The 10,236-nt window shown below is 43.5% G+C and overlaps 1 protein-coding gene across 2 annotated transcripts in view; it reads left to right on the top strand.

Annotated features, from left to right (window-relative positions):
• Window positions 1–327: 327 nt before the first annotated feature.
• RRAGD (Ras related GTP binding D) overlaps window positions 328–10,236 on the top strand; it is a 71,727-nt gene continuing 61,818 nt past the window's right edge. The window contains exon 1 of one of the 2 annotated variants that reach the window (XM_073626929.1): window positions 328–682. In XM_073626929.1, the coding sequence (XP_073483030.1) occupies window positions 532–682 (151 nt within the window). In that variant the 5' untranslated portion in view covers window positions 328–531. Of the gene's footprint in view, window positions 722–10,236 lie in introns of both variants that reach the window. The other variant, XM_073626930.1, reaches the window with a different exon arrangement.

The raw sequence follows: 10,236 nt of genomic DNA, 5'->3' as shown, positions 1-10,236 counted from the left end.
CACCCAGAAACTCCATATATTCTCAAAGTTGGACATTTTATCTTGAGTTATAGCCTCTGTTGACAACTAGCGTTTTCATAAGAAGGTCAGCAATGACGGCCCCCATATTTCTCCCATGACAGTTTTTTTTCAAAATATTCCATAGAGTTTTAAAATTCATACACAGGGTACGAGCCACAGAAACTTTTCTGAATGCGACAGGCAAAAGCTGCAATGCAGAAATACACATCGTTTTGAAAGACAACCGTCTTAGGTTATATTTACGGAGAAATAATGCTAACAATAGTGAGCCCGCAATGCTATTGTTGATCTTTCAGAGTCTGGTTTGTGTGGGTATGCTGCAGCAGTCAAGTGTACAGTTTTTCAGCAGCAGCTCTGTGCTGGGTGTCAGGTGACTGGGTCACGCAGTCTCTTTAGCATTCAGAGGACTGTTGGAGGGGGGGAGTGAGTAGCTGAGCTTCACTGAGACCATAAGAAGAAACAGAGCTCCAGTGGACAAGTGCTCGAAGGAAGTACAGAGGGCCCAACAGAATGAGCCAGGGTCTGCATGTAAAAAGCCAACAGCAGCAGCAGCAGCAAGAAGAAGAGGAGGATAACGAAGAAGATGGCATGGTCGCAGACTCATATTATGGAGATGGAGACTCTTTCATGGAAGGAGAGCTTGACAGTGAGGAAGAAGAGGGTATGATTAGTAGCTATTATACTCCATGATAATTAACAGGTGGGCTGAAGGGGAATCATTTTATGTACTGATTGTGAAATAGATGAATATATCCCAGGAAAATATAGTTGACACCATCACTGAGCATCCAGTTCACCTGCAGATATATTGTTACTAAGTGACCTAATACTTCCTTAGCAGGTCTTTCCAGTGTGAGCTTGACTTACCAGTTCCTTACCAGGGCCCTTTAGCCGAGTCCAGTGTAATGATGAACACTGATGATGGGTGTGGAGCTGTCAAAACCAGCTGTGACTCTCAATCCTCCATAGCTTTGATATGGGGGGACGTTGTGCGGCCAGTGAGTGCCCGCTGCCTGAAGTTCCTAAAGGATGTCTGGAATGTTTGGACTACTAGATCTTTACCAGAGCAAGTGTTTTATATCTTAGGTTATGCTTAGCATTGCTTAGGACAGCTGATAGGAGTGTGTAAGTGTGGAAATGTTTATGTTGGGATATATATATATATATATATATATATATATATATATATATATATATATATATATATATATATATATATATATATATTTATAGTATCTGAAAGAAGTGTACACATGATAAGCAAAGAGGATCTTAGCGTCATAGTAACATTGACAGAAATTTACACTGCAAAGAATAATTGTTTCCAAAAATACTACTTGAAAAATGCTACTTCAAAAAATGATTGGAAAAATTGCAATTCTGCAGCTTGCTATTCTAAAATGCTCATTCAGGGTACAATATGTTTAAACAAGGAAAGAAACAAAAAAAAACACTTCTAAGGCTTCATGTACACGGGACGTTTTATAACCTCTCCTGAACGATTCAACTTGACAGATAGTAACTGATGTTTAAAAACGTCAGTTCTTCTGCGTTTACATGCCACGTTTGCGTTTTTTTTTCTCAAATAGTAAAAAATTAAAAATGCCTAAAAATGAAACGCAGCTCAACACGAGTTAAAGCGTTTACACGCATTTTGCAAGCTTTTACAGGCGTTTCGCGTTTCAAATGCCTCTGAACATCCGTCCTGAACGCATTTTTTTGTTTTCCAAAAAATGCTTTTAAACCCAACTGTCTAGAAACGACTATAAATGACCCTGTGTACATGTACTGATAAGATAACAGAGGAGAGTTCAGGGACAGCTGAAAAAAACGCCCAACTGTTCCTAAACGTCCGTTTACCAGCAGAAGTGTACATGAAGCCTAAGTGAGACTGAAAAGCCTTGATAAGGTAGAAAGCCTGGATGTATAAACAATAGTTTAAAGCTGTTGTATATCCTTCTTTTGTATTTTTACTTATTTTTTAAGCCTTATTATAGGCTTACCTTAGGTAAAATGAATATCTTCTAAACCTGTACAGTTTAGGAGATATTCACTTTGCATGCAGCCGCTGTGAAGGTCCAGTAGATGCTGCTGGCCCTTGCCGGAAAAAAGTCTCCCACGCGAATACGTGGGAGTGACAAAATCGCAGCTCTGGCCACTCACAGCGTTGGAGCCACGAAGCCCGGAAGACACGCCGAGGGGAAATGTCAGCTCCCTCGGTGTGGACCGGGAACAGCTGCTGACGCCTCATTCTAAAGTAAGTATTTCATAATGAGCTGGTATGCGGTGCATACTAGCTCATTATGCATTTTGCCTTAAAGGTTTAAAAAAAAAAAAAAAATTTGTGCGCGTATACAACCGCTTTAATGTTTTTTTTACTACATTAGATTATACAGAGAGCATCATCAGTGTGCTGCTGGCGTGCTATTGAATGTCTTATGTTTCAAGCATGCATGTGCATCATAGTACTGCACAGGGATCAGCATGTGTTCATGTGTCTAATAAGCATGATCAGATTTATGAGGATAAATATTTGAAACCTGTATGTTGCAAATTCTACTGATATATCTGATATACTGATATATTCCCATTAAAACAGCTAGGGATGAGTAGTTTAAAATGCAAAGACCAGGGGATAATTTATACATGCATGCTTAAAGAACAATTTAAAGATCATGTAAATGCATTTTGGATCAAGTGGGGAAGTGTTAAACTCTCTATCCCATTTTTATTGCTTTGTGTGGCAAAGTGGGTAGCCCTTCCTCTTAGCAGCACTAGGGTCATCGGTTTGAATCCCAACCACATCACTACCTGCCTAGAGTTTGCATGTTCACCCTGTGTCTGCGTGTGTTTCCTTCGGGTACTCCGGTTTCCTTCCACAGTCCAAAGACATGCTGGTAAATTCATTGGATCCTGTCTATATTGACCCTAGCACCGGGGGCCTGTCCATAAGGGGAGCCGACACCCTAATCTCTATGCGCCCGTCCCCTAATCTCCATGCAGGGCACCAGATGCATAGAGTTCTAATGTTTTTTTTTTTTTTTTTTGCAAAGCACATGATTAGAGCCGGAGGCTCTAATTGGCTTCAAAAAGGGTGGGCTTAGAGCTCAGAGCATTGCACCCTGAGTCCACCCACTTGTGACAATAGCTATTATTTTCCTGTTTCTCCTCCCGGCCAATCAGGACAGGAAGTGGGACCTGAGACTGGCTAGGCTGGGAGGAGAAGCGAGACTGAATTGGCCGGGAGGAGAAGCCCAGGAAGCCATCCCGGACCTGGATGGGGTAAGAGTGGGGCTGGCTAGCGGGCTTGCAAGCGGGGCTGGCGAGCGGGGCTGGCGAGCGGGGCTGGGGTGGGGGGGTTGGTTGGTTTGTTTGCCACCCCCCTAAAAAATGGAGCACCAGGGACCTTAGAGTGTAAGCTCTTTGAGGGCAGGTTGTCTTCAGAACAAGAAGTGAGGGTTAGGCTACATTTACATGGACAGGAGCTTTTGGCCTGTGTATATTGTTGCAGGTGGTTCTAAAGGCTGCGTACATACACTGTGTGAACAGCAGCAGCAATCAATGCCCAGCGCTGCCGCTGTCTGCGTGTACCCACCCATCAGAGCAGTTACATATGCACAGAGCCTCCAACCGGCCCTGGACACAGACAGTGTGCTTCCAGAGACACCATTTCTACTGAGTATCTGGCCGTTTGTATGCTGCTTACAGAGGTGGTATTTAGATACCTCTAAAAGCAGCAAGCAATCCACCCCTGGCCACCCATGTGTATGTCACCTAAATCTTTATTCTTATGACAACTGTAGAAGAGGGAAATTCCAATCACTTTGGGGATATTTCCTGCTGTGTCTTTGGAACAGGAAGTAAAGGAAACATTTCCCCATAAAAAGCAAAAAATAACCTGACAGGGTATTTAAATCTTCTCTACTCTAATCTAAAACTGCAAAAAAAAGTTTTGGTTATACAAACACTTTAAAGTGCATGTATAGCCAAAACTTTTTTTTTTTTGGATGTCGGAAATTCCGACCGTGTGTGGGCTCCATCACACATTTTCCATCGGATTTTCCGACACACAAAGTTGGAGAGCAGGAGATAAAATTTTCCGACAACAAAATCCGTCGGAAATTTCGATCGTGTGTACACAAATCCGACGGACAAAGTGCCACGCATGCTCAGAATAAATAAAGAGATGAAAGCTATTGGCCACTGCCCCGTTTATAGTCCCGACGTACGAGTTTTACGTCACCGCGTTTAGAACGATCGGATTTTCCGACAACTTTGTGTGACCGTGTGTATGCAAGACAAGGTTGAGCCAACATCCGTCGGAAAAAATCCTAGGATTTTGTTGTTGGAATGTCCGAACAAAGTCCGACCGTGTGTACGCCCTATAAGAGGGGTGAGGAAATCTCTACAAAGTGTTACAAAGTGAAAATACATGAATTCCTTCCCTAGCATCTCCAGGACAGGACGTACAGGGAAATGGGTTGGAAACAGCAAAGAATCAACCAACAAGGAGTTTAACTTTTCTCAACTTTAAACTGAAAAAAACACTTTAATGGACTAAAGACCTGGAGTGGTTGTAACATTTTTTATAAAAGAAGCTTAAATATAATGCTGAAGGCTGTGGTAATATCACTGAAGTTTAGTGTATTTTCGGGGCAGGTACATATTGAGGCATTATTGCAGAATTTACTTTTTATGTGACTTTTACTTGCTTACTGTTCCATATTTTTGGTTGTATTAAATATAGAGATTTATAGTATAAAGGAGATCTGCACTTTCTCTGCCTCCCTACCTAAAGTCTAGTACACACAGGCCGAATGTATACTGCAGTCAGTCCAAACGGCCAGCTTCTGTCGAAGGGGCATGACTGAAAAAGATCTCGATCAGCGGAGTGTTCTGGCGCGGACGGGGGGGGGGGGGGGGGGGGTTTCTCCCTGTCAGAACACAATAGAACAGCAGGAGAGATCGCTATACTAATGTTGGGTAGTAAGAGATGGGAAATGTTCCAAATAGGATGACACTAGATCTGGTGACCCTGGTGAGAACCAGGGATTCCCTCACTTTGAAGTGGTTTCCTCCCACTTTCTGTGTTGGTTATTGGACAAGAAGTGAAGGAAAAGTGAAGGAAAACCTCCCCAATGGGACACATACAGTATCTCACAAAAGTGAGTACACCCCTCACATTTTTGTAAATATTTTATTATATTTTTTCATGTGACAACACTGACAAAATGACACTTTGCTACAATGTAAAGTAGTGTACAGCTTGTATAAATTTGCTGTCCCCTCGAAATAACTCAACACACAGCCATTAATGTCTAAACCGCTGGCAACAAAAGTGAGTACATCCCTAAGTGAAAATGTCCAAATTGGGCCCAAAGTGTAAATATTTTGTGTGGCCACCATTATTTTCCAGTACTGCCTTAACCCTCTTGGGCATGGAGTTCACCAGAACTTCATAGGTTGCCACTGGAGTCCTCTTCCACTCCTCCATGACGACATCACAGGGCTGGTGGATGTTAAAGACCTTGTGCTCCTCCACCTTCCATTTGAGGATGCCCCACAGATGCTCAATAGGGTTTAGGTCTGGAGTCATGCTTGGCCAGTCCGTCACCTTTACCTTCAGCTTCTTTAGCAAGGCAATGGGCGTCTTGGAGGTGTGTTTGGGGTTGTTATCATGTTGGAATACTGCCCTGCGGCCCAGTCTCTGAAGGGGAGCTCATGCTCTACTTCAGTATGTCACAGTACATGTTCTCATTCATGGTTCCCTCAATGAACTGTAGCTCCCTAGCAGCACTCATGCAGTTCCAGACCATGACACTCCCACCACCATGCTTGACTGTAGGCAAGACACATTTGTCTTTGTACTCCTCACCTGGATGCCGCCACACACGCTTGACACCATCTGAACCAAGTACATTTATCTTGGTCTCATCAGACCACAGGACATGGTTCCAGTAATCCATATCCTTAGTCTGCTTGTCTTCAGCAAACTGTTTCCGGGCTTTCTTGTGCATCATCTTTAGAAGAGGCTTCCTTCTGGGACGACAGCCATGCAGACCAATTTGATGCAGCGTGCGGCGTATGGTCTGAGCACCGACAGGCTGACCCCCCACCCCTTCAACCTCTGCAGCAATGCTGGCAGCACTCCTACGTCTATTTCCCAAAGACAGCTTCTGCATATGACGCTGAACACGTGCACTCAACTTCTTTAATCGACCATGGCAAGGCCGGTTCTGAGTGGAACCTGTCCTGTTAAACTGCTGTATGGTCTTGGCCACCGTTCAGCAGCTCAGTTTCAGGGTCTTGGCAATTTTCTTATAGCCTAGGCCATCTTTATGTAGAGCAACAATTCTTTTTTTCAGATCCTCAGAGAGTTTTTTGCCATGAGATGCCATGTTGAACATCCAGTGACCAGTATGAGAGAGTGAGAGCGATAACACCAAATTTAACACACCTGCTCACCTTGTAACACTAACGAATCACATGAGGGAAAATGGCTAATTGGGCCCAATTTGGACATTTTCACTTGGGGTGTACTCACTTTTATTGCCAGTGGTTCAGAAATGAATGGCTGTGTGTTGAGATATTTTGAGGGGACAGCAAATTTACACTGTTATACAAGCTGTACACTCTACTTTACATTGTACCAAAGTGTCATTTCTTCAGTGTTGTCACACAAAAAGATATAATAAAATATTTACAAAAATGTGAGGGGTGTACTCACTTTTGTGAGATACTGTATATGTCAAAAACAAACCTGGTATAGCCCTCCATTACCCTATCCAAAATACTAAAAATGCCACTTTTTCTGTGTGGATCACAGGAGAGCAGTTCATTCTGCACTCCTGTGACCTGTTTTCAGCACACAGCGGGCTGAAGTCTGCTGTCTGCTGACATCACAAAGATAGTCCAGGCTTGAGAAGGATCATGACCATATGGTTGGGATCCCCATCACATGCCGGGATCAGCACCTGGCTCAACCTCTCTGCGAGCTACTGAGATACTGAGCTGGCTGCTTCCGCCCCTCCACAGCCCAGCGCTTCAGTAAGCGCGGGGGGGGCAGAACAGAGATGCGATGACTGCCAGTCACCAGCTCCCTGCTCATGAAGCTCTGAGAACCGAGCGATGGGCGGTGTTTGATCACTCTGTTCTCAGTGCTAGAGCCGGCAGGGGACAGATGCAGCATCGGACCAATGCTGCATGCACCTAGGTAAACATGACTGTACAAAAAAAAATGATTCCCATACTACTCTTTTAAGTTCAGTTAAATTTGATGGTGACTGTTTGCGGAGTGCAGTCTTCAAGTCCGACCACAGACTTTCAATGATGTTTAAGTCTGAACTTTGTCTAGGCCATGCAAGGACATTCACCTTTTTCTCCTTCAACTATTGTGTAGTCATTTTTGCTGTGTGCTTTGGGTCATTGTCATGTTTGAAGGAAAACAACTTTCTGGCAGAGGGCAGCAGATTTTCCTCAAGAATTTGATGGTATTTTGCCCCATCTGTTTTTCCTTTTTTCCTGACAAGTGCTCCAGTCCCTGCTGCAGAGGAACACCCCCATAACAGGATGTTACCACCTCCATGCTTTACTGTAGGAATGGTTTTATTTGGATGGTGAGTTTTATTGGATTTCCGCCAGACATATTGTTTGGTTTTGAGACCAAATAATTCAGTTTTAGTCTCATCTGACCAGAACACCTTTTTCCATGTGGCCTCCGAATCTTTAAGGTGTGTTTTGGCAAAGCTCAGTCATGACTGCATGTGGCCTTTCTTGAGGAGTGGCTTTTTTCTTGCAACCCTCCCATACAAGCCACATTTGTGGAGAATTTGTGATACTGTTGTCACATGCACACAATGACCACTCTTTGTCATAAATTCCTACAACTGCTTCAGAGTTGCTGTAGGCCTCTTGGTAGCCTCTCTGACCAGTTTCCTCCTGGCTCATTCATCGAGTTTGGAACGATATCCTGATCCAGGGAGGGTCTGTGTTGTACCAAATACCTTCCACTTCTTAGTAATAGACTTCACTATACTTGTAGGCATTGATAAAGCCTTTAATTTTTTTTGTATTCATCTCCTGACTTGTGTCTGTTCACAACTTTATCCTGGAGATCTTTTGACAGTGCCTTGCCACCCATAATTAATTGTTTGCTTTAGTTGCACTATCACAAACTAAAATGCTCCAGGGAAGCTCTTTTCACTCTGAGCTAATCAAAATAGCCACAGCTGATCACAGCTGAAAGTCAAATGGCTTTGTGTGCCATTGAGAAGGTGATTAGCTACACATGATTGAGTTTACAAGTAATTTTTCAAGAGGGGGGGTCATCCTTTTTCCATCTCAGTGATTCTGTTTTAAATTTTTTTCTGACATGTTGGTTTTATATCTTTCACTTGGATATTATAAGTAAATACAGCTGGATAAAACAAAAACCGTGTCTGTCTTCATTTTAGGCTGCAAAGCAACAAAATGTGGTTATTTTAAAGGGGGGTGATTCTTTTCTATAGCCACTGTATACAGTGCATACACACATTATACACATTAGAAGCCAACCAGTTTTGGAGATGGACATGCTTAAAGTGGAAGGCCACCCTGAAAAAAAAAAATTCACCAAAAATCCTAAAAAAAAAAAAAAAAAAAAAAAAAAAACTATTTGAAAAAAAATTTTTTTAAACTTACCCAAACTCTTGTTGTTAGGCAGTCTTCCTAATCTGCCTCTTCCTATTCTGCGACGTGTTCTGCTCCTCGGTGACCGGCCCCATTGTCTTCTAGGAACTGTGTGTGTTCCCAGAACACCATGGGGCCATTCACAGATTGCTGCGCCGCTCGCGCGTGTGCAGTAGGAAACTGGCAGTGAAGCCGCAAGGCTCCACTGCCTGTTTCCCTTAGTTAGGGTGGCGGTGCCGGGACCCGAGGGACGGGTCGGCCTCGAGTGGCCGCCATCGCGGGCACCCAGGAGAGGTAAGTCCTAAGTACTTATTTAAAGTCAGCAGCTACAGTGTTAGTAGCTGCTGACTTTTAATTTTTTTTTTTCAGGGACGGAATCCCGCTTTAGAGAGGAACTTCACTCCCTCAATCAACATTGACTATTTTTAATCCTTATGTTGCTAGCATTAGTAAATGGATAGGAAAGTATATTATATTTACTCGTTTTAAACTTTTTTTTTTATATTTCTTCAGTAACTTGGTTTCAGTAGTTGGTTTTCATGCCTAGGCAATTGATATCATACTTCCCAGGAGTCTTCAGCAGGGGAGGAGAGGTTTTCTCAGCTAAGCACACCCTCCTGCCTACATGCCTGAGCTAAGGGCAGATGGATTTTAGGAAACAAGAGCCCTTTCACACTGGGGCAGCCTGTCCGGTCGTGGTAAAGCGCCGCTCGTTTTAGCGGTGCTTTACGGCTGTTTAAGTGGCGTTTTTGCCACTAGCAAGGCACTTTTAACCCCAAAAAAGGGGTTAAAAACTCCCGTGTTGCAGCGCTTTCTAAGCACTTTTCAGGCGCTTTAAAATCGCTGCCTATTCATTGCAATGGGCAGGGGTGTTTTGGGAGCGCTGTATACAGTGCTTCCAAACCGCCCCAAAGATGCTGCTTGCAGGACTTTTTCTAATGTTCCGCAAGCGCACCGCCGGGGGGTGAAAGCACTTATTATAATGAATTGGAGGCAGTTTTCAGGCACTTTACAGGTGCTATTTCTAGCGCTAAAATGCCTGAGATCTGCCTCAGTGTGAAAGGGGTCTAAATGATGTTTCAATCTGTCAGATGATTCATCTGTTTGCTCATGCTCCTTTGCGTCCCCCCCCCCCCCCCCCCCCCGTAGATGTAGTTCTTATTTGGCATTGTGAAGAGTTGGAGCAGGTGTCTGCTTCTGAGATTAGTTTAATAAGGGCAAGAGGTCAGTGCAGATTTCCTGTTCCTCCATAGCCACAGAGACAATTTACATGGCCCACTTGCTGTGAAAACAGTCGCTGAAATTCTTACAAAGTTGGTTTACGTCACAGCCTGTATTAATGAGTGACCGACAAGCTGTAGCATGCATTATTTAATAGCTTGAAGAAACACTGTTGGAATAAGAAGTAACTGAGAGTGCAGAGTTGTACATCTGTAGCGCTACCCTGTAGGGGCCACTGGTATTAACTGGCTCTTTACGTAAAAGTACAGAGGCTGCCAGTCTAGGAAACGTCTTTTTAAAGAGGAAGTAAAGTTTCACACATCACTT

The sequence above is a fragment of the Aquarana catesbeiana genome, linkage group LG04 (genome assembly GCF_042186555.1).
Source record: "Aquarana catesbeiana isolate 2022-GZ linkage group LG04, ASM4218655v1, whole genome shotgun sequence".
Taxonomy (NCBI): domain Eukaryota; kingdom Metazoa; phylum Chordata; class Amphibia; order Anura; family Ranidae; genus Aquarana; species Aquarana catesbeiana.
The sequence above is the reverse complement of the archived record's forward strand: the minus strand, read 5'-3'. Positions and strand labels throughout refer to the sequence as shown.